Below are 25,232 nucleotides of genomic sequence, written 5' to 3'. Positions count from 1 at the left end.
TTGTGGCACACAGGCTTAGTTGCTCCGCGGCATGTGGGATCTTCCTAGACCAGGGCTTGGACCCGTGTGCCCTGTGTTGGCAGGTGGATTCTTAACCACTGCACCACCAGGGAAGCCTGCAAATGTACTTTTATAAGCCTACAAATGTACTTTTATATTATTGAAGGCATGTCTGGTTTTTAATCATTCTTGTTTCTAAGTCACTTCAGATCCTTTTCTTCTAGATACCTGTGTGAGCTGACTGCAAGTCATGAGTATTACCCTCATAATCAGGATGAATATTTAAACATGGCCAAGAATAGAGCTTATATATATATGTGTGTGTGTGTGTGTATATATATATATATATTTATTTATTTATTTATTTTTGGCTGCGTTGGGTCTTTGTTGCTGCACACGGGCTTTCTCTAGTTGCCGCGAGCGGGGGCTACTCTTTGTTGCAGTGCGCGGGCTTCTCATTGTGATGGCTTCTCTTGTTGTGGTAGGCCCGCGGGCTTCAGTAGTTGTGGCTCACAGGCTCTAGAGCGCAGGCTCAGTAGTTGTGGCGCATGGGCTTAGTTGCTCCGCGGCATGTGGGATCTTCCCGGACCAGGGCTCGAACCCATGTCCCCTGCATTGGCAGGTGAATTCTTAACCACTGCGCCACCGGGGAAGGCCCAAGAATAGAGCTTGTAATTTGGCTAAAAATCAGTTGAGAAGGAGAGAACCTAATTTCAGGTGGCCAAGTTTTTATAGAATTTGAGATAAGAATTGACTTAAAAGTGCTCATCAAGCAAAAAAAAATTGTCTTACAGATCTAAATGTAAATTTGGGAAGTAGATTTAGTGTCTTCCAATTTTTAGTAAGGAAATAAAATGAAGGGATTTGCTTTTTCTCCTGTTTTTGAAAATGATGTGAACATATATTTACTATGATAGCAAGAAACAAATGTTTATGTACCTCTTACAAGTAGGATATTTTTTGGCACCTCTGTTAGCCTTTGTAACATTTTAGCATTTCTGAAGGTTGGATAGCAGTTAGGCTATAAAATTCTTTGAGGTGTTTTTGGAAAAGAAATGAAATTAATTTTAACAAACTTGAAACAGGTAATTTGTGATTCAGCTCAGCAAATGTGTATTGCCTGCCTTCTGTGTTCTTACTACTCTAGGGCATATAAACATGAATAATAACATGAAAACATTTTTGTGGATATGACAAACATCTTTATTTTATAGATAAATCAAGGATGGGAGAAATTAAAATTATCCAATTTTATGACACTAATAGAGACAGTTTTCTGACTTTAAGTTCACTATTCATTAAACAAAATTCCATTACCAAAACTAATATATGTCAAAAGTAAACATAACCCCCTACTTTCTCAGTCCCACTTTCCAGAAGTGTCCACCATCACCTCTGTATATTATAATTTTTTCACATATTTTCATGTTTTTACAAAAATTACATGAACATCTGTTTTTCCTTAAGAGTTATAAGATAGAATTATACTTTACAACCTGTTTTTAATACTTTTTGTCACCCTTTCTTTGAGTTTGGAAATGGTACTATCTGTTGTTAGTTCATCTAATAGCTACTTATAGCAAAATAAACTTATACCTCTATTTTTTTTTTTTTTTTCGCGATATGTGGGCCTCTCACTGTTGTGGCCTCTCCTTCCGCGGGGCACAGGCTCCGGACGCGCAGGCTCAGCAGCCATGGCTCACGGGCCCAGCCCCTCCACGGCACGTGGGATCTTCCCGGACCGGGGCATGAACCCGCGTCCCCTGCATCGGCAGGCGGACTCTCAACCACTGCGCCACCAGGGAAGCCCTCTATTGTTTTTTTTAATCAAATTTTACACATTGATTTCCCCCTATGAAAGATGAAGGAAGTCTGTTACTTATATGTTGTTCTGGTTGATAATATTTGTACTGTTTGATTTGATGTTCACCCCTAGTTCCTTTGTGCCACAACTTTCCCATTCTTGTATTTTTTAACAGCTGTAATGAAGTATAGTTGATATACAAGTAACTGTACGTATTTAATGTGTACAATTTGATGAGTTTGGACCATTCTTGTATTCTTTTTTTTTTTTTTTTGCGGTACGCGGGCCTCTCACTGTTGTGGCCTCTCCCATTACGGAGCACAGGCTCCGGACGCGCAGGCTCAGCGGCCATGGCTCACGGGCCTAGCTGCTCCGCGGCATGTGGGATCTTCCCGGACCGGGGCATGAACCCGTGTTCCTTGCATCGGCAGGCGGACTCTCAACCACTGCGCCACCAGGGAAGCCCCTGTATTCTTATTTTGATTCCTCTATTGTTGGGTAGATTTTGTCATTATGTACCTTTTTGAAGATGGACTCATAAATAGACCTCTGTGGGTCTTTGCATGCTAGAGACTAATTTTTTCTTGCTCCCAAAATGAATGACAAATGAAAAGTGAACAATTTTTAGATTACACATTTTTCCCAAACAGAGTTATAAATATTAAGGAAAAAAAATTGCCATGCATTAGACTGCAAAGAAAATCTCAAATTCCAAAAAAGCAGAAATCACGTAGGGCTCATTTGCTGACCATAATGCAATAAAAATATAAATTAATAGCAAAAGGAGAGAAAAGAGAAATCTATTCATGTGAACATTTAAAAATATACTTCTAAATAACTGTGGAATAAAGAGAGAAAAATAAAACTTAGGAAGTGAAGAAATCAGTAATAGTGAGGGTACTCACCTCAGGGATATAGCCTACATAGCATACAGAAAATTAGATGGTCTTTACTCTTAAGAAAAAAAAAACAAAGATGAGAAATGAACATTCAATTCAAGAAAAAAGGAAAATAAGGTTAAAGGAAGCAGAGGGAAGGAATTAATAATAAGAGCAGAAATTAATGAAATAGAAAATATAACTTGGTAACTTGTTTGGTAAAATTAAAAACTAGCTTTAAAAATAGACAAAACTGGGGCTTCCCTGGTTGCACAGTGGTTAAGAATCCACCTGCCAATGCAGGGGACACGGGTTCGAGCCCTGGTCCAGAAAGTATCCCACATGCTGCGGAGCAACTAAGCCCGTGCGCCACAACTACTGAGCCTGCACTCTAGAGCCTGCGAGCCACAACTACTGAAGCCCACATGCCTAGAGCCCGTGCTCCGCAACAAGAGAAGCCACCGCAACGAGAAGCCTGCGCGCCGCAACGAAGAGCAGCCCCCACTCACCACAACTAAAGAATGCCTGTGCACGGCAACAAAGACCCAACGCAGCCAAAAATTAATTTAAAAAATTGATAGTAGGGGAAATTGCAGTGGGGCTTGGAGAATATGGGAATGCTGCACTACCTACTCAATTTGTTTCTGTAAATCTAAAACTGTTCTAAAAAATAAAGTCTAAAAAAAGGATGTTACAGAGTATGTAAATATGAAAAGGTTTTTTAAAAAATAGACAAAACTGAAAGAAAAAAGACACAAATGAACAATATAGTAATGAAAAAGGCAGCATAAAATGAACTCAGGGGATTTTCAAAATTATGAGAATGTTCTATCCTATTAGATTTGAAAATCTAAATGACCTGAGTGATTTTCTAGGAAAATATATATGATAAAATTTGTTCAGGAAGAGGTGGAAAACTTGAATAGATAATTGACTGTAGAGGAAATGGTAAAAATAGTTACAGATATCAAGTCCAGACGATTTTCAAGCCTAGACTTTCTGTCAAGTCTTTAAGGACCAATAACTTCCCAGATTATGTTGTCTATTCCAGAACACAGAAAAAGGTGGAAAACTTAGGAGCTCATTTTGTAAGGGTAGATAGAATAACCCTGATAGCGACACTAGGCAAAAGGAAAATAACAGCGAACATTACACACTAATTTTTTACGTGAACTCAGATATAAAGATACTAAATAATATAACAACTGAATCCAGTAGCATATGAGAAAAGTTAATCATGGCCAAGTATGATTTATCCCAGGAATGCAAAGATTTTTCAGTATTTAGAAACCTGTTAGTGTAATTACTATATTAATAAATAGGAGAAAAAAATGTGATCAATCCAGGAAATACAGAAATAGTATTTTTAATAATCCTGATTGTTAGAAGTTTCTGAGAAAATAAGGAATAGGATATTTTCTTAACGTGATTAAGGCTTGTTGCCAGAAATTTACAGCAAATATTAGAAATATCAAGTGCATTTCCATTAAAGTCTAGAAGAAGTTCAGAATTCCTACGTTCCTGCTACCATTTAAACTTTATTTGAGATTCTAGGCAATGCAGTGAGGCAACAAAAAGAATTAGATAAAACTACAGGAAAGGAAGAGACCAAATATATTTGTAGGTGATAGCATCTACGTAGGAAATCCAACAGAATCAACTATAGAATGGTTGGGTTTAGTATGGTGGCCATAAACAAGATGGCATTCAAAAATAAATTGTTTTTATTATCAGGTAATATAGTAGAAAAGATTACTTTGCCCTGTTTCTAGTGAAAAATGTGAACAATGGGAAGGTGTCAGAACTTTCATATTATTAATAAAATTAAATAGAATCCCAATCAAAATCCAAACAGAATTTTTCATGAACTTGACCAGCTTGATTTGAAAAGTCATCTGGAAGAGAAAAATGGTTATGAAAAAATTATAAAGGATTAATGAGAAAGCAACTAATTGTACCAGATATCCGAACATTAATACAAAGGTGGTAAGTAAAATATTTGTGGACTAGGCAAATAGGTTAAGGGGACAGATAAAGTTCAGAGACAGGCCCATTTATCCATAGAAATTAAGCGTATGGTAAAAGTGCCTTTTCACATCAATAGAGAAAAGATGTACTGTTCAGCAAATAGTGTTAGTACAGCACATTGTTAAGATAAACTTGAATTCAGATGAAGTAAAAGCCCAAATGTTGTTAAACACATAAAAATTACAGTGTAGAGGACTTACCTGGTGGCACAGTGGTCGAGAATCCGCCTGCCAATGCAGGGGACAGGGGTTCAAACCCTGGTCTGGGAAGATCCCACATTCCATGGAGCAACTAAGGCCATGTGCCACAACTACTAAGCCTGCACTCTAGAGCCTGTGAGCCACAACTGCTGAGCCTGCATGCCACAACTACTGAAGCCCGTGCTCTGCAACAAGAGAAGCCACTGCAATGAGAAGTCCGTGCACCGCAACGAAGAGTAGTCCCAGCTTGCTGCAACTAGAGAAAGTCTGCGCACAGCAACGAAGACACAATGCAGCCATAAATAAATAAATAAATAAATAAATAATTGTGGTATAGAAATGGTAGAAGAAAATACAGCCTTTTGGTAGGAAAAGACTTCCTAAAGATACCAAATGTGGAAAACAAAAGAAGTGGTAAATCTGACTATATCGAATTATAAAATTTTTATAAGAAGAAAGACCTAAAACAAAATTAAAATACAAGCGACCTGCTGTGGAAAATATCTGCAACACATATAACAACGGAATGGCATCTAGAGTATATAAAGAAGTCCTAAAAATTGATTAAAAAATTATCACAAACAACCAGTAGAAAAAAGAAAAAATATTACTAAGGCCATTCACAAACAAAACAAATTTTAAAATTGGCCAGTAAACATGTGACATAGTATTTAACATCTGTAAACAAAACAAGATACAGTTTGTTCTTTAAACAATTGTCCAAAATGAAAATGATGATAACCTTGGCTAGCAAGGGTGAAGGGAAATGGTTTCTCTCAGGTACCGGCTGGATGTATACATTGTTATAATTTCTTTAAAGGTCAGTTTGACAGTATCTTTTAAAATATGTTCTTTGATCTAACAGTTTTCTTTATAAAGAGCTCTTTTTAGCACATATGCAAATATTTCTGTATGGATAGCTGTGTAAAATTATGTATGTTTATTGCATTGTTTTCAGTGGTAAGGAACTGGTAACAACCTAAAACGGTCTATCATTAGGGGTATGTTAAATATAGTACATCCATTCTATGGGATACTGTATATCAGCTTAAAAATGTGGTATATTTATGTGTATCTACACATAAAGAGGTGTAAAATCTATTGTTCAGTCAAATAATCTGGTTGTTAAATAAGATGATATGATACGTTTCTGTTAAACACCCACACACACAACTGTGCATTTCTTTTGTGCCTATATCTGTGTAGATGCACAGATAAAGGCCTGAAAGGATATACACTAAACTGTTAACAGTGGTTACCTCTGAAGAGAAGAATGAAATTGGATAAAGGTAGAACGAAGATTTCTGACAGTATTGTTTCAGTATTTTAGAAAGCAAATATATTTACTTTTTGTGTAAATAAAATAAAAATTTAATGGATTTTCTTTTAAACAAAAAAACTATAGATAATTAATATTCTCTGGCATTATAGGTTGCAATGGAGAAGCTTTAGGTATTTCTCTGGCATTATAGGTTGCAATGGAGAAGCTTTAAGTCAGCCTGTTTCTCCTTGCTTTTCTGCCTAGGGTATCCATAGTATTTGTTCACTTATCTTCATGTTCACCAAGGTAGGTTTTGGATATTCTTTATTTTAAGAACATTTGCTCTTATTATATCAGTATTTGGTTATATCGTATTATGTCTTTTTGGATTCCTTTTGTTTTGATTTATTTTTAGTTTTATGTTACCTTAGATTTTTTTTGAAGGTATAGAGTGTTCATCTATAATTTTCTGCTGCTTCCAGGGGTTATTCTTCCTCTCTAAAGCATGCTTTTCTCTCTATTTTACTTGCTTTGCTACTTTTCCTCTTCTCCTCTTAAAAAAGTTTGCACGGGTCCTTTGTGGCATTTTTGAGGGCAGTTCTGTTCGTGGGAAAAAGTGAGACAAAGCTGGCATAGCTTGAAATTGAGTGTGCTGTCTTAGTACACCTTTCTACCATATTAGTACAGTCCTTTGCCCTTGGGGCGTTTTACCTCAGCTTTCCACGACCTTCCCAGGTGAGCTAATCTTCCTCAAGTGATCTCAAGGCTTTTTTGGATAATTTATTTTGTCTCTGTTAGCTAATTCTGGCTGGCTTGTGTAAAGCTAATTCTCTTTACCCTTCTCTTAAATCCTGCTTTACCTGTAGACAGCTTCACTGCTCTAAAAATCCCCTGTGCTTGCATCGTCCCTCCTTCCTCTCTCCAAAACCCCTGGCAACCACTGATCTTTTTACTGTCTCTGTAGTTTTGCCATTTCCAAAAGTTGAAATCACGTGGTATGAGGCTTTTCAGAATGACTTCTTTGACTTAGCAATGTGCATTTAAGTTTCCTTCATGTCTTTTTGTTACTATAATATATTTTTAAGCTGTGTTTTGCTTTAAAAAACTAACCTCTTCAGTTAGTTGAGGTGTTCAAGTTTCTCTTTTGCATACATTTGAACATTGTATATATTTAGTATCTATTAAAGAGTGGTTCTGTCCTGGCCTTTAAAAAAAAGTAAAGATCTGTACTTCCCTACACACTTAAAATTGTACATGGGAGTACACTACTACCTCTGTGAATTAGAATCTTCCTAACACTGAGTAAGAAAAGTAAAATACATGAATTGGGTGCTGGGACTGAAATGAGACTGTAACTAATTCATATCCTCTCAGTTTCAAATTTTTATTTTAAAAAGCTATGTATTTTCTTTGACTATAAAAATAAGTATATATTTAAACATAAACTTCTTAATATATTGCTTTCATCTGGCTTATGTTTTGAGGTTCTGCTGCTTTTTAAACTTTAAAAGGTTGATAATAATGAAACCTGTAACCATATTTCCTTGGGGTGAAAGAGTATGATGCCTTCTGAGTCTTCAAAGGAAGATTAAAATATTCTCAGTTTGTGTTATATTTAATCTTTTTATTCTTTGTAAGTTTTTAATTGAAATATTTCATTCAGCAGAATGCATCATATTCTCATCATTCCAGATAACAAATAATGACTTAACTATAATTTAGGAGTACTGGTATTTTCTCCTGTTGTTAATGTTAGACTTGTCAAAACAATAACCTAGTAAACAAAAACACATACTTCATTTGTGAAATTAAACCAAAATTATAAAATTGCTGAATGTTTCAAAAACTATATTTTGACATTTGTAGGGAAGAGTGAAATGTAGGCATCTCTAAAGATAGTAAAGATGTGGTCATCAATTTCAAAATTGTTGATTTTTCTATAGAACTCATACAAAGCTTTTATTGTGTCATATGACATTTCATTTCACTGAAATTTTTTATTGTATTCTAGAGGATTGTATTAGAAGAGAAGTCATACTGTAAAAGAGAGGAAGGCAGTGCCACCAATACTATTAAGGAAGTTGAGAAAATTATATGCTGAGTGGCTCCTATTGTCTATGTGAGATTGAAGGTCAACTGAAAGGTGGGATGCAATTAGGTATTTGAGTGTGCGAAAAGGAGACCAGGGACAAGTGAATGATTCATCAGGCAGCACTGGAATGACAACCACTTGACCCATACCAGTTGTAAAAATACAAATCCATTATTAGCTGTATTGTAGATCATTGACCATCTTGCTGTTCAGTGCAGAATTAAAATTATGCTCCGTCAGCAAATGGAACTTGTATTTAGCCAGGTAATTGTGAGGATGCTTGTTGTGACTATGACTTGATTTTAAGGGATCTTTACTTTTTACTTTCATGCTTTAGGGCTTGGCTAACTTATGATGCTCTTCCTTTATTTAGTTAGTATCCCATCTAATCTTCCTATATGCTTCTGATAAGTAAGTCTTAAAAATATCACTTAAACTAAACTACCTTTTCTTGCCTTGCATGTCCTTCATAATCTGTTTTGTCCTGTCTTTCAGCCATTTTTCTCATATCTTAATCTCATTTCCATTTTTATATCTATTATTTAGATAGATCACTTTTGAGCAATTTTAAGTAAAAGTGATTATTAGCATGCTTTTCTTGTTCTCAACTTTAATGCAAATATTTCTAGTGCTTTACCATTAACTATAACATTTGTTGGTTGAAGGTTTAAGGGGTTTCTTTTTAAAATACATTTTTTAAAATATTTATTTATTTGGCTGGGCCAGGTCTTTAGTTGAGGCATGCAGGATCTTTAGTTGCAGCATGTGGACTCTTAGTTGCAGCAGGCAAGCGGGATCTCGTTCCCTGACCAGGGATCAAACCCGGGCCCCCTGCATTGGGAGCGTGGAGTCTTAACTGCTTGACCACCAGGGAAATCTCTAAAATATTAATAAGAGATGTCTTTTTTTGTTTTTGGAGTTTGAGCTTTTTTTTTTTTTTAACATCTTTATTGGAGTATAGTTGCTTTACAATGGTGTGTTAGTTTCTACTTTATAACAAAGTGAATCAGCTATACATATACATATATCCCCATATCTCCTCCCTCTTGCGTCTCCCTTCCACCCTCCCTATCCCACCCCTCTAGGTGGTCACAAAGCACCGAGCTGATCTCCTGTGCTATGCAGCTACTTCCCAGTAGCTATCTATTTTACATTTGATAGTATATATAAGTCCATGCCACTCTCTCACTTCGTCCCAGCTTACCCTTCCCCCTCCCGGTGTCCTCAAGTCCATTCTCTACGTCTGTGTCATTATTCCTGTCCTGCCCCTAGGTTCTTCAGAACCTTTTGTTTTTTTTTTAGATTCCATACATATGTGTTAGCATACGGTATTTGTTTTTCTCTTTCTGACTTACTTCACTCTGTATGACAAACTCTAGGTCCATTCACCTCACTACAAATAACTCAATTTTGTTTCTTTTTATGGCTGAGTAATATTCCATTGTATATATGTGCCACATCTTCTTTATCCATTCATCTGTCAATGGACGCTTAGGTTGCTTCCATGTCCTGGCTATTGTAAATAGAGCTGCAGTGAACATTGTGGTACATGACTCTTTTTGAATTATGGTTTTCTCAGGGTATATGCCCAGTAGTGGGACTGCTGGGTCATATGGTACTTCTATTTTTAGTTTTTTAAGGAACCTCCATACTGTTCTCCACAGTGGCTGTGTCGATTTACATTCCCACCAACAGTGCAAGAGGGTTCCCTTTTCTCCACCCACTCCAGCATTTATTGTTTGTAGATTTTTTGGTGATGGCCCTTCTGCCTGGTGTGAGGTTTTTGTAGTTTTGCATTTCTCTAATGCAAAACTCATTGTAGTTTTGATTTGCATTTCTCTAATGATTAGTGATGTTGAGCATTCTTTCATGTGTTTGTTGGCAGTCTGTATATCTTCTTTGGAGAAATGTCTGTTTAGGTCTTCTGCCCATTTTTGGATTGGGTTGTTTGTTTTTTTTGATATGGAGCTGCATGAGCTGCTTGTAAATTTTGGAGATTAATTAATCCTTTGTCAGTTGCATCATTTGCAAATATTTTCTCCCATTCTGAGGGTTGTCTTTTCATCTTGTTTATGGTTTCCTTTGCTGAGCAAAAGCTTTTAAGTTTCATTAGGTCCCTTTTGTTTATTTTTGTTCTTATTTCCATTTCTCTAGGAGGTGGGTCAAAAAGGATCTTGCTGTGATTTATGTCATAGAGTGTTCTGCCTGTGTTTTCCTCTAAGAGTTTTATAGTGTCTGGCCTTACATTTAGGTCTTTAATCCATTTTGAGTTTATTTTTGTGTATGGTGTTAGGCAGTGTTCTAATTTCATTTTTTCACATGTAGCTGCCCAGTTTTCCCAGCACCATTTGTAGAAGAGGCAGTATTTTCTCCATTGTATATTCTTGCCTCCTTTATCAAAGATAAGGTGACCATATGTGTGTGGGTTTATCTCTGGGCTTTCTATCCTGTTCCATTGATCTATATTTCTGTTTTTGTGCCAGTACCATACTGTTTTGATTACTGTAGCTTTGTAGTAGTGTCTGAAGTGCAGGAGCCTGATTCCTCCAGCTCTGTTTTTCTTTCTCAAGATTGCTTTGGCTATTCGGGGTCTTTTGTGTTTTCATACAAATTGTGAAATTTTTTGTTCTAGTTCTGTGATGCCATTGGTAGTTTGATAGGGATTGCGTTGAATCTGTAGATTGCTTTGGGTAGTGTAGTCATTTTTACAATGTTGATTCTTCCAATCCAAGAACATGGTATATATCTCTCCATCTGTTTGTATCATCTTTAATTTCTTTCGTCACTGTCTTATAGTTTTCTGCATACAGGTCTTTTGTCTCCTTAGGTAGGTTTATTCCTAGGTATTTTATTCTTTTTGTTGCAGTAGTAAATGGGAGTGTTTCCTTAATTTCTCTTTCAGATTTGTCATCATTAGTGTATAGGAATGCAAGAGATTTCTGTGCATTAATTTTGTATCCTGTTACTTTACCAAATTCATTAGCTCTAGTTTAGAGCTAATAGACTAGCTCTAGTAGTTTTCTGGTAGCATCTTTAGGATTCTCTGTGTATAGTAATCATGTCATCTGTAAACAGTGACAGCTTTACTTCTTCTTTTCCAATTTGAATTCCTTTTATTTCTTTTTCTTCTCTGATTGCTGTGGCTAAAACTTCCAAAACTATGTTGAGTAATAGTGGTAAGAGTGAGCAACCTTGTCTTGTTCCTGATCTTAGTGGAAATGGTTTCAGTTTTTCACCATTGAGAATGATGTTTGCTGTGGGTTTGTCATATATGGCCTTTATTATGTTGAGGTAAGTTCTCTCTATGCCTACTTTCTGGAGGGTTTTTATCATAAATGGGTGTTGAATTTTGTTGAAAGAATAAGAAATATCTTTTTTAATGTTAATGAAGACCTTTCTTTTTTTTTTTTTTTTTTTTTTTTTTTTTTTGCTGTACTCGGGCCTTTCACTGCTGTGGCCTCTCCCGCTGCGGAGCACAGGCTCTGGACGCGCAGGCTCAGCGGCCATGGCTTACGGGCCCAGCCAGTCTGCGGCATGTGGGATCTTCCCGGACCGGGGCACGAACCTGTGTCCCCTGCATCGGTAGGCGGACTCTCAACCACTGTGCCACCAGGGAAGCCCGCAACTTCTTTTTAATGTCAGTCAGTAATACACATGTGTATCACTAATTTGAAACAACATAATTGGGAGGCTGGCCCAGTTAGTGTGAAATGATGTCACAATCACACCTTCATTTACGTTATTGTAAGATTACTTTTTTTTTTTTTTTTTTGGTGGTACGCGGGCCTCTCACTGTTGTGGCCTCTCCTGTTGCGGAGCACAGGCTCCGGACGCGCAGGCTCAGCGGCATGGCTCATGGGCCCAGCCGCTCCACGGCATGTGGGATCTTCCCGGACCAGGGCACGAACCCGTGTCCCTTGCATTGGCAGGCTGACTCTCAACCACTGCGCCACCAGGGAAGCCCAGTAAGGTTACTTTTCTTAACAGATTAAAAGAGTAAAGAAGAAGACATAAACAAGGGGGAGGATCAAAACTGAACTGTTCAGTGGTGCCTTCTGCTTTGTTGTCGTTCCATTACTCAAAAAATTTCGTCTAAATATGAGAATGAAAAGTAATAATGCTTTTTTTGTGTGTTCATGTTTTTGGTTTTGCCTTTTTAAAAGAAATCCAACATGGTATATACCATTTTATTGCTGCTGTGGTATGGAGAGTGAGGGATGGATGTCACCTCAGACCCAGATCTCTGCTGAAGAGAAATGGTAACTGACAGGCTAGTATACCAGGCGCATATTCTTTTGCTTAATGATGATAAAGGTCCACTCACCCTGGCTCAGCCAAATTTTATTTTCCTTTACTTCATCACTGCCAGAATAAGGTCTCATTGTAACCTCTTGCTGTGCTTATACTTGTCCCAAGACTGGTAGTAGTTGAATCCTGGACTACCCTTTTGGGGTAAGTATCTTCAAGTGTGATGATGAAGGATGATCATTGTAACCCTTTGTCAGGGCCCATAAGGTTGGAGAGGTGTAAGACCTATGGCCAGGAACTCATCATATCAGTGCTCCCCTTTCCCCAGAGATTCAGTGGGTGGCTGTAGCATATTTAAGAAGTCATGTTACCTACCTGTCTAAGACTTAGTTAATATCCTATGGCAGCAGCTTATGGAATGACCTGCAGTAGTGTCTCTGCACTTGAAATGAACTTTATTCACATCTTCCCCAGTACTATGTAGTTCATCTTGGTGTTTGTCTAAAATGGCATAGCCTGGGGTGTTCTGAGGGTTGTCTTCTGGAACAGGGCACTAAAGATGATGATGTACTTCTGGGGGTGTGAACTTGTATGCTTGATCCTGCTGGGTCTTCTCGTTATCTTAGTGGTGTGCCCTCCTAACCCTGCAGACATCCCACAGTCATTGGGCCACTGCAGACTTTTAGAACAGTGCACATTAACTCCATTGCTTTCCTCATTCTTGAATATGTGAGATCAGTGTATCTTTTCTGATGGGCCTGGTAAGAAAACATCTGTTTGTCAGCTACTGACTTAACCTTGTTTCTCCTCATATAAACAATAAAATTTAACTATTTATAGAATTCCTAGAACATTTTTATTCAACCTTAGAATGCTAGAGTACACAGTTTAGGGCTTCCCTGGTGGCGCAGTGGTTGAGAGTCCGCCTGCCGATGCAGGGGACACGGGTTCGTGCCCCGGTCCGGGAAGATCCCACATGCTGCGGAGCGGCTGGGCCCGTGAGCCATGGCCGCTGAGCCTGCGCGTCCGGAGCCTGTGCTCCGCAACGGGAGAGGCCACAACAGTGAGAGGCCCGCGCACCACAAAAAATAAATAAACAAAATAGAGCACACAGTTTGAAGAAATACTGTTATTGTCATTTTGGTTTCAAAAGGCCGAATTTTTGATTCTCAGCTTCACCATTTATTAGCCAAAAATATCAGTTAAGCTCTGTGAGCCTCAGTTTCTTTACCTGTGAAAAACAGCTTCCATCTCAGTCTCCTGTAACGCATGCTCTGTAATACCCTTTGCTTCAATTTATATTCGTAAGAGATGCAGGGGACCCTGAAGTATTCCGCCTTTATTGTTGGTGCTATTGTTGGTGCTATCCAATCTTTTTAGAGTTGTTTTTGTTTAACTAGCAGTTCATAGCATTTAGAAAAACTTTTGAAACTCTTATCTCCCTTTATAAGAGTGTGAGGGTGTGTATGGATTGGTACTGTGGCATATTATGTTATGACTGACACCACAGCTACAAAAATTATCCTAGGGATATAAGAACAATGAAGAGAGTGTAAGAAGTCAGCTAAAATGCTTAGAATATAATCCTTGCATTTTAATAAACTTGAAATAGTTTAGAAAAACAAACACAATCTCATTTGTTACTATAATAATTTCAAAGGACAGCAGTAGAATATATCCAATGTGGTACTATTCCATATGTAAGCCTAAACTCTGTCTAACCAATTCTGTTTGTTCATACATAAAAGTCCTTCATCTCAATTCATTCTTTTGATTTTAACCATTTTCTCTGATTCTGCATGGGGTTACTGGCTTTGGTTCTACTCAGAATGTTGCACTTCTGCATGAATTTTTCTTTGATTCTAGTGATAGTTGTTTTTCTTCATCTCCTAAGGCTTAGTAGATTTATTTAACTCATGTGTATGAAGTTTCTTTGAGAGATTATTATAAACTTGTGCTTTGATGTCCACTTGTTTCCAAGGGGATAAATCTTCCATCCTAATAAAACTGATGAAAATCAACTCTAGGTCAACAATTGAAATTAGTAGCAAACTCTAGAAGCACCTTTTAGGCTTTTAGAACCAAGATTCTTCAGTCTTATTTATTCTTTCTTTAAGTGATGGTGGTACACCTTGCCTGAGTCAGAGGTTCCACATTCTCTGGGTCAGATAGTTAGCTTAGATTTTGAGTGATGAGGTAACGGGCAGTGGTGCCAAGGTTATCTGGCCATGGGAACCTGACTTAAGTTTTTTGACTCTGTCAACACCACTCACCTGACATTGTGGTTAGAAGTGTGACTAAGAGGTCTAAATTATATTTGATGTGGAAATAAAATTGACTAGACTCTTCTAGGACTGGGTTGTAGACTTTGTACATCATCAGTATGTTGTACTACCCCTAATGGTACCATACTCGCTTAAACTTCAGTTTTAATTTATTTGCCATATTTTTGTATATATCACTTGCTCTTTGGTAGTTCAGTATTATGATATTTTAATGCTATGTAATAGCTCTTTTTCTAAACTCTTAACAAATAATACTGTTAACATTTAACCTTCATTAGATAGAAGGAGAATGCATCCCTGATATTCTCAAATCTCACTGCTCCTCCCCAACTCCAGTATTTTAGAGTGCTCATTTGAACCCTTACTGTGGAGTGGAATACTGAGGCTACTTTAAGTTCTGGAACTGTACTTGCTAAAGTCAGCAGGGACCTCTTGGTAGCCAGATTGTTTGGACACTTTTTAGACTCTACTTGACCTCTCTCAAATCTTTGTCATTGTTAGCCATTTCCATTTCTTTGAAACTCCCTTCTACATTGACTTGCTGACATCTCTTAATTCTCATACTAGGCTTCTTCACTCCCTAATGGCTTCTTAATTACTGGTATCTGTCAAGGTTCCATCATTTACTTTCTAGTCTCCTTTTTTCTTCCCATTATATACCTTCATCCAAAGTGTCTTTCACCATTTACATGGTTTGAATCACTACTACCTGTTTAGTAATTTTCCTAAATCCTTTCCTTACATCAGATCGATCTTTTAAGCTTCTGACCTGTATATTCATTTACCTCCTGTATCATATATCTTTACTTAAATATCTTATAGCTACTTCAAGTCAAAAGGTTTAAAACTGAACTAATTATATTCTTGCCCCGCCCTTTTTTCCTTCCTCCTCTTCTCCCGTTTCCTGTCCAAGTAAATGTTATTACCATCTACCAGAAACTTGTAAATCAACTATTTTCTCCCATCTCCCAGATCTAGTCAGTTACCAAAACAAAAGCTTAATGGTTAAAAGTATGAGTCATTCTTGGTTTCAAGAATTTGTGTGTAGGCTGGTCAGAATTCCCATCATTAAAAGCTCTGCAAATAACAAATGCTGGAGAGGGTGTGGCGAAAAGGGAACCCTCCTACACTGTTGGTGGGAATGTAAGATGGTGCAGCCACTATGGAAAACAGTATGGAGGTTCCTTAAAAAACTAAAAATAGAATTACCATATGATCTAGCAATCCTACTCTTGGGCATATACCTGGACAAAACTATAATTCAAAAAGATACACGCACCCCTGTGTTCACAGCAGCACTATTCACAAAAGCCAAAACATGGAAACAACCTAAATGTCCATCAACAGATGAATGGATAAAGAAGATGTACATATATACAATGGAATACTACTCAGCCATAAAAAAGAACGAAATAATGCCATTTGCAGCAACATGGATGCAACTAGAGATTATCAAACTAAGTGAAATAAGTCAGAAAGAGAAAGACAAATACCATATGATAGCACTTATATGTGGAATCTAAAATATGGCACAAATGAACCTATCTACAAAACAGAAACACACTCACAGACATAGAGATCAAGCTTGTAGTTGCCACGGCGGGGGGTGGGGTGAGGGAGAAGGATGGATTGGGAGTCTGGGGTTGGTAGATGCAAACTATTATGTTTAGAACGGATAAACAGGACTTCCCTGGTGGCTCAGTGGTTAAGAATCAGCCTGCCAGTGCAGGGGACATGGATTCGAGCCCTGGTCTGGGAAGATCCCACATGCTGCGGAGCAACTAAGCCCGTGCACCACAGCTTCTAAGCCTGCGCTCTAGAGCCTGCGAGCCACAACTACTGAGCCTGTGTGCCACAACTACTGAAGCCCGCACGCCTAGAGCCCGTGCTCCGCAACAATAGAAGCCACCGCAGTGAGAAGCACGTGCACCGCAGTGAAGAGTAGCCCCCACTTGCTGCAGCAGTGAAAACCCAACACAGCCAGAAAATAAAGAAAGAAAGAAATTTTTTAAAAATAGAATGGATAAACAACAAGGTTCTACTATATAGCACAGGGAACTATATCCAATCTCCTGGGATAAACCATAATGGAAAAGGATATTTAAAAAAAGAATATATATATATATGTGTGTGTATGTATATATATGTGTGTGTGTGTGTGTGTGTGTGTGTGTGTGTATGTGTATAACTGAGTCACTTTGTACGGCAGACATTGGCACAGCACTGTAAACCAGCTCTACTTCAATAAAAAAATTTTGAGTGTCAGGCTTTTTTAATTGCAGTATAGATCCACTTTTAAAACACTTATGAAGAAATACAATATATGGAAGTATATGAAAATGGAACAATTCTAGTTAAAGGAGGAAGGTTTTGCATTCCACCTACTTAGCCGGTTTCTTCCCCACCTACCTAATGAATGTTGATTGGAATTATTATCCTAAATTATTTCACTTCATCTTAGTTTTGTGACTTTGGATAAATCAGTCTGTCAGTTATATAGTATAGGGGTAATATACTTTTCTACAGGATGGTTTTAGGATCAAAAGAGACAGTGAATATTGTTTTTTAAATTAGATTTAACATTTTATAAAAAGTATAAATGTAACATACAACTCTTTTGAGGTGCTGTTTTATGCACATTTGGAATTACCTATATCTTTCTAATTAATCACATTTACCACACAGCATCTTTTTAAAAATATAGATGTTGGGTTAGGCCACATAGAATTTGGAAATATTGCAGAATCTTAAAAATTTAACGTCTACACTTTCTTAAAAGCTATATAAGCAGAATCAAAGGGCATCAACTGTTTGTTTTAAGTCAGTAAATGCTAACCCAAATGTTTGAAAAGTAAAGGTGGTAAAGGGATGACATTTGCAACTGCTGGTAGGAGTATAAACTGGTTACAACTCTCGGAAGCAGTTTGACAACAGCTATCAAAATGTCCTAAAAAATGTATGTCTTTTTTGTCTTAGTCTGTTCTTAGACTGCTCTAACAAAATATCATAAACTGGGTGGCTTATAAACAACAAAGATTTATTTCTCACAGTTCAGAGGCTAGGAAGTCCAAGACCAAGGAACTGGCAGATTCGGTGTCTGGTGAGGGCTCACTTCCTGGTTCCTAGTCTCTCTATAAGGACATTAACGCCATTTGTGACCTCCTCACATAGGCCCCACTTCCAAATACCATCACTTGGGGGATTAGGCCCCTCCACTAGTTATTGTACTTTAAAAAAAAATTTATTTATCTATTTATTTGGTTTTGGCTCCATTAGGTCTTGGTTGCTGTGCGCGGGCTTTCTCTAGTTGCGGTGAGCGGGGGCTATTCTTCATTGCGGTGCACGGGCTTCTCATTGCAGTGGCTTCTCTTGTTGTGGAGCATGGGCTGTAGGTGCGCGTGCTTCAGTAGTTGTGGCACATGGCTTCAGTAGTTGTGGCTTACGGGCTCTAGAGCACAGGCTCAGGAGTTGTGGCACACAGGCTTAGTTGCTCCGCGGCACGTGAGGTCTTCCTGGACCAGTGCTTGAACCCGTCTCCCCTGCATTGGCAAGTAGATTCTTAACCACTGCGCCACTAGGGAAGTCCCTAGTTATTGTACTTTAGTCTTTGGTATGCTAATAATTACCTGGAATATGAAGTGTTTGCTCGAATTCCATATTATCTTTCTCCGTTGTTTGTTCTTAACATGCCATTGAATTAAAACTTAGTCCCACCAATTCTACAGTACTGCTAGAGTGTTTTATTTCCTAAAGCATTAGGTGGGCAGTAGCATTGACATTTATACAAGGATAGTCCTAGCAGCATTGTTTGTAGTAGTAAAAGCATATGTCTCTCTGTAATGGAATACAATATTTTTTTTGAAGAGGCAGATTTACATCTGATAAAGAATGATTGCTGAGATTAAATGAGTTTATGTGACATTGTGTGTAAGACATTATCTGTAGTGTACTGCAGTTTGTTTTAAAAACACATATTAATTATCTCTAGAAGACTATGCAAGGATATGTAGTTATAGGTAGATTATCACTGAAAGAATACACAAAACACTGGTAAAGTGGTTGCCTCTGGGATGGAATATTGGAGGTCAGTGGTGGAAACCACACTTTATTGTATACTTATATATTTAAAGTTTGTTTAACCTTGTGTATGTATAAACTTTTAAATTATTTAAATAAATTTGAAATGTTTTAAAGGCAATACTAAGGAAACAACTATTTCTATCACAGTGGGACTTAGGCTCAAAAATATTGAGAGACACTGGAATAGGTTGCCTTAGGAGACAGGTAGCTGATTTTTGCCTTCAAAGAATATAAGGAGAGCATGAAATTCATTTGCTAATTCAGCTTCTCTAACCTTTAAGTTCTTTCTAACTCTAATTTCTCATTCTATGATAATATACTAAGTTTGTAGCTTATGCCTTTTTTTTACCCACTCTCATGGTTTAAAGTTGTCTCTAAAATTAAAATACTTATTAATTGTAATTTTATCAGAACAATTCTCCCTACAAAACTAAATTTCATTACTGTCACAAAGTGATAACTAATTATATAAGCCACATCTTGATCTTACAGCTTGTGAGGCAAGCAACACATTAGAAACATAACTGAAAGCTCAAGAACAGTGTTATAATCTTAAGGATGTACTATGACAGGATTAGCTGTTTTAGAGGCTTTGGGGGGGTTCCTTTTCTTGTGAAATACTTGTATGATTTGGAAGGTAATACTCTTAAAAGAGTGTCTTAAGATTTATGAGTTTTTAAATAAAATATTCTTTCTTCAAAATAGAAATGAGAGTTTATTAGGAGTCATTTGAATTTGTTTTCTTTCAGAAATCGAGCTATAGCAGATTATCTTCGTTCAAATGGCTATGAAGAAGCATATTCAGTTTTTAAAAAGGAAGCTGAATTAGATATGGTATGTTTGACTTTTTACAGTTATTCATAGTATATATGAGTGGACTTTACTTAGGTATCCCTAGTTAACAGTCACCTGAGTTATTCACAGATCTTGTCATTTGTTATTGTGGTTTACTTGACACTAAACCTAGTATTCACCCTCCCCCCTCCCTTTTTTGGTATAATCAGATGTTTTTATTTATTTATTTTTATAATCAGGATATTTTTCGTAACGTTTGAACCTAACGTTTGAATGGTTTGTATGGCTTGAACTATTGTATTTTTGCCTTTTTTTTTTTTTAATGTTCTCATTTTTTTTCTCTAGAATGAAGAATTAGATAAGAAATATGCTGGTCTTTTGGAAAAAAAATGGACATCTGTTATTAGATTACAAAAGAAGGTAACTAAGTCTTTTTTCTTTTAAGTTAGTTGTATTCAAAGTATTACATAAACTGAAAATATCAACATAACATAAATTATTCTTTTACATTAATTAATAATTATATTTAACCTTGAAAAGGCAAATAAAAATACATTTCTATGCATTATTATTTCTATGCATTATGACCTATACAGATCATTGCTGGTAAATGGTAATTTATGCAACCAGGGCTACTGGCTGAGTTGAATCTAACACAACCCTGACTTCAAGGAATTGGTACTGAAGAACCCATTTATGCACTTAGATGGGAAGAACACATGGAGCCAATATGATGCTGGGGAAAGAGCACTAAAGTGTGCTCTTAGACAAGTCATTTTCATCTCTGACCTTTTATTTTTATCTATAAAGTGAAGGCAATAGGTAATATTCTGGTCCTAAAATTTATACTTTTAGTAGGCAAAATTAGAATAATATTGTTATGAGTTAATCCATAAAAAGCCCTTAGAAAAGTGCCTAGCCACACAGATGCTCAGTAATGTTAGCTTTTAATATGAATATTCTGATTAGCATGTACAATGTAAACTAGAAAGGATCAAGATAGGTTCTCTACTCTTCCTCTAATTTGTATCCTGGCACCTTCCAAATTTTTCTTTGAGTTAAGGAGGTAAGACACAATTGTATTGCATTTTTCTCAATTTTTAGTTTTGTCACACTAAGATTTTAGTGATATATTTAATATAGATCATTTTCAATTAAATCTGACAAATGCTTTGTAAATTACTGAAATTTTATTCTGCGTATATGAATGCAAAATAAAGGCAGGTTTTTAAAAATATACTATTTTTATCAGAATTTATCTGTACATAACTATGTGTTCCTCTTAAGGTTATGGAATTAGAATCAAAGCTAAATGAAGCAAAAGAAGAATTTACGTCGGGTGGACCTCTTGGTCAAAAAAGAGACCCAAAAGAATGGATTCCCCGTCCACCAGAAAAATATGCATTGAGTGGTCATAGGAGTCCAGTCACTCGAGTCATTTTCCATCCTGTGTTCAGTGTTATGGTCTCTGCTTCAGAGGATGCTACAATTAAGGTAGTGATTTCAAAATTGAAAGACATACAATAGGATAATTGTTAGAAGCAACTTTAATGTTAAATTGAGTGAAAGAAATGAAAAGATCCTGAAATGAGGACCTGTGCAGAGGAACAGGAGGGCCTCTTTGAAACTGTGTGATTGATTCTAAACCTTAAAAGACAGAATAAAATTTCATTGTAGCTCCTGAGAGACAAGCTGCCAAATAAGTTCACTGATGACTTTGAGAAAATTGGGTGTCACTAATGTAACATTGGACAAATATAGGTCACCCAGTGCTCGAATAACTTTTGTTCTTGAAGAATTAAAGTATAAGTATGTGCCTTACTTATTAGCAGAGGTGATAGATGAAAATACAGGATTACAAAACTAGTAATTCCAGGGGTGAATATCTTCCACAAAAAAATTCAATAGAGGATTTATTTAAATTGCACTCTCCTTGATGGTTTTGATTCCAAACTAAACAGTAATTCTCTCTAGGGGTATGGAAATGTAGCAGCTTTCCATTTTATAAGTTATTTATTTCTGTCATTTTTAAAAATTTTCATGATAAGCATATACATTTTAATATTTTTAATCAGGAAAAAAGTTGTTTTTATAATTTCCTTTGATTCAGACACACAATACAGTGATAGTTGTATAAACCACATACATAAAGATAAGTAAAATGTAGTTTTAAAAATTTAAGTAGGTTTCTCTATCTAAAGCTTATTTCAGATTAAGTTCTAGATTTTTCTTTTTTTTTTATTTTCCGGTACGCGGGCCTCTCACTGTTGTGGCCTCTCCCATTGCGGAGCACAGGCTCCGGACGTGCAGGCTCAGTGGCCATGGCTCACGGACCCAGCCGCTCCGCGGCATGTGGGATCTTCCCGGACCGGGGCACGAACCTGTGTCCCCTGCATCGGCAGGCAGACTCTCAACCACTGCGACACCAGGGAAGCCCCCAAGTTCTAGATTTTAAGTTTCATTTGTAGAGGTATAAATAAGAAAATGTGAGTAGATTGCTAAGATTGTATTTATCACATAGCAGCAGTCAGCATAAAACGCAGGCATGACTTAAATATATATACTTAATCTGTTCTTTAAACATGATTGTATGTTTTCTTTTTGTGGATTCTTTAGTTTCTAAATCAGTGGCTTACTTTCATCCTGTGGGTTGGTGATCCATGGGTCGGGCTGCAAAGTAATTGGAAGAGAGTCTTAAATTCTATTTGCATTACATATTTCTGTAGGCTGAGGTGATTGCCTAATACACTAATATATTGCTGTCTTTCAAATTATGTAGACATGTATTTAGTTTATTAATTTCACGATGGTCTTGTCTACTAAAAACTGCACTGCTGTCATGAAGCATGGGGGTAAAGATAGATTTATCAAATAGATGGAAAACTCAGTCTTAACTATTGATTTTGCAGCAGTGGTCTAAAAGCGTAAATAAAACCGCTAATATGCCATCTTAAAATTAGCTATTGGTTCAACTTTAAAATATTACAAATGGAAGTTTTAAAAGTTTTATCTATAACCATACCATGTATGTCAACAACTAGTAAAAGTTCTCCCTTCCATTTAGTCTTTAATGTGCACACATACGAAAAGCATTTGTATTTAGTTTTGCTTCCTTCTTTGATTAAACTTATTTTAGAAATACTTTTCTTTGTTTCTAATGAATCATCATTTTTAATGATTTTAAACTGATCTTTTTACTTATATGTGGAGACTTTATAGAGTAGTTAATGGTCAAGAGCACAAGCTCTGGGTTCAAGTTCTGACCCCCCCCCACTTAATGATTTATGTGATATGAGCAAATTAACTTTTTGTACTTCTCTTTTCTCATCTGTAAAATGAAGATAATTAGTACTTGTGTCACAGGACTTTGGGGAAGATTAAATAATACATGGAAACTGCTTAAAATACTGAAGGAGTACTCAGTGTCAGCAGTGTCTCAACACCATTAACAAATCTTCCACTGGATTTTTATTTCCAGTCATCTACTATCTTAAGTAATACTGTTCTATTTTATACATAAGTCTTTCTCATTTTGTTGGATATTTTGTGGAATGAAAAGAAACCTGTTTCTACCAGTGGTTTTCATTCTTCAATTACGGTAAAGCTAGGGGATTCCTAAATGATGATTGTGACAGAACTACCTTCCAAAAAACTCAAAGGAGCACACAGAGACAGAATTTTCTGTAATTTTGTGACTATCTTGGGCAAAGTGCTTGATATGTTTAAGGCTCAAATTTCTCATTTGTTGGAAGGGGGATTAAAAATATCTATAAGATTCTTTTGCTTAAAATGAAGTAATGTATACATAATGTATATAACAGTACAGTGTTTGGTGGATGGATGGTAAGTCACCAATAAACTGTAGGTGATGTTATAACAAAATTAAAATTTTATTATATAATTTCTCTTGTGCATCTAGTAAATATAACATGTTCCTTTTAGAGTCATTCATTTACATTATCAACATTTGAACTACAACAATTTAAGAAAAATGATAGAGGATGGATATTTGGAATAGCTCATGACTTTAATTGCGTCATTTAAATTTTTGAAACATTATTTCTGGTTGTCATTTAGAATTAGTTCTTAAATGTTAAGGAAAATGAACAGCAAACAAAACTGAAAAATATGTTCAACTAATAAAGCAGATCAAGGATTGCCAACTTTAATATATAGAGTTCAAACAAATATGGAAAACAGTAACATCTCAACAGAAAAATGGACTATAGGACATGAACAGACAATTCAGAGGAAGAAATAGTGGCTAACCAACAACAGTAGAGCTTTGGCGTCACTACTAATAGAAGAAGAAATGCAGGTTAAAATATATATCAAATCTGCCAAGATATTTTACTTTTTAAATGAGAATTCCCAGAGGTGATAAGAATTTGATGAAGCAAGCATTCTCATTACATTTGATACAATCTTACCAGAGAACAATTTAATAGAATATATGAAGGGCTAGAAAGCTTACACTTTCTGACTCAATTCTTCACCATCACTGTCTGACCTAACTATTGCAGAATGAGGACAGATATTTTTCACTATTCAAAGGTTTTCACTATAATGTTTTCTATAATAATGAAAAGGTTTTTCCTTTTGTTTAGAAAATATTAGGAATTACTTTTAAAAGAATGTTTGCTAATAAGTTTTTAATGGCATGGAGAAATCCTTATGATAAGATGCAAAGGGAAAAACAGGATAATGAAGTATACACGGTCACCATACTTTTTTAAAAGGAGCATAGAAAAAATGGAAAAACTATGCCATTGGTAGGATAATGGATATTTTTTATTGCCTTTATGTCAGTACGTTACATTTTTTATCATGAGCATTTATTTTATAATCATACAAAAGGTAAATATCAAGTAAAGAAAAAATTCTCATTAATTTCTGACATTTATAAACACTAAAATGCTCTGTTTGCTTACCATTTATGAAGAGACACAGTTCATATTCTGGGTATATTTATTTTAGAGGAAAATGCTTCAGTGTTCTTTAATGAATGCATGGAAGGAAAATTAACTTAAATGGAAGTGAACTTCAAGGTCACACCTTGTTTATTTTCAGTATGTAAAGTATTCATCTGAACTCTTGGTGTTGAAATGAAACGACTAGATATCAAAATGAGTAAAGATACTACAAAAAAAAAAGAAAACTATAGACCGATATAATACCATTTATGAACATAAATGCAAAATCCTTAACAAATTATAAGCAAATTGAATCCAGCAGTTCATAAAAAGGACAGTTAATATGTCATAAGCAAATAGGGTTTATTCCAGAATGCAAGATTGGTTCCACATCTGAAAATCAATCAGTGTGATATACCATATCAACAAAAAAAACACAGTAGGTTCAGGAGTTCTAATCATGTGTAATTTTGTGTCTTTTTTATATAACATTATTGTATACATGCCATAAATTCCTTACAGTAGCAAATTTTATATCTGTGTAGCCATTTCCCTAATATTGGATGTTTAGATTGTTTCCATATTTTCAAAATACATTTTCTAAGTTTCTCTAAATTGGGTGAAATACACTCTACCACAGATACCTTT

At 36.2% G+C, this 25,232-nt stretch overlaps 1 protein-coding gene across 1 annotated transcript in view; it reads left to right on the top strand.

The window, feature by feature from the left end:
• The window catches only part of PAFAH1B1 (platelet activating factor acetylhydrolase 1b regulatory subunit 1), a 74,075-nt gene that overhangs the window by 36,263 nt on the left and 12,580 nt on the right, over positions 1-25,232 (top strand). The window contains exons 3-5 of the mRNA XM_029210634.1: positions 19,626-19,710; positions 20,017-20,091; positions 20,959-21,165. Of these exons, the coding sequence (XP_029066467.1) occupies positions 19,626-19,710; positions 20,017-20,091; positions 20,959-21,165 (367 nt within the window). The remainder of the gene's footprint in view (positions 1-19,625; positions 19,711-20,016; positions 20,092-20,958; positions 21,166-25,232) is intronic.

This window comes from Monodon monoceros, unplaced genomic scaffold, assembly GCF_005190385.1.
Source record: "Monodon monoceros isolate NGI ecotype Baffin Bay Population unplaced genomic scaffold, NGI_Narwhal_1 Super_Scaffold_9, whole genome shotgun sequence".
Classification (NCBI taxonomy): Eukaryota; Metazoa; Chordata; class Mammalia; order Artiodactyla; family Monodontidae; genus Monodon; species Monodon monoceros.
The sequence above is the reverse complement of the archived record's forward strand: the minus strand, read 5'-3'. Positions and strand labels throughout refer to the sequence as shown.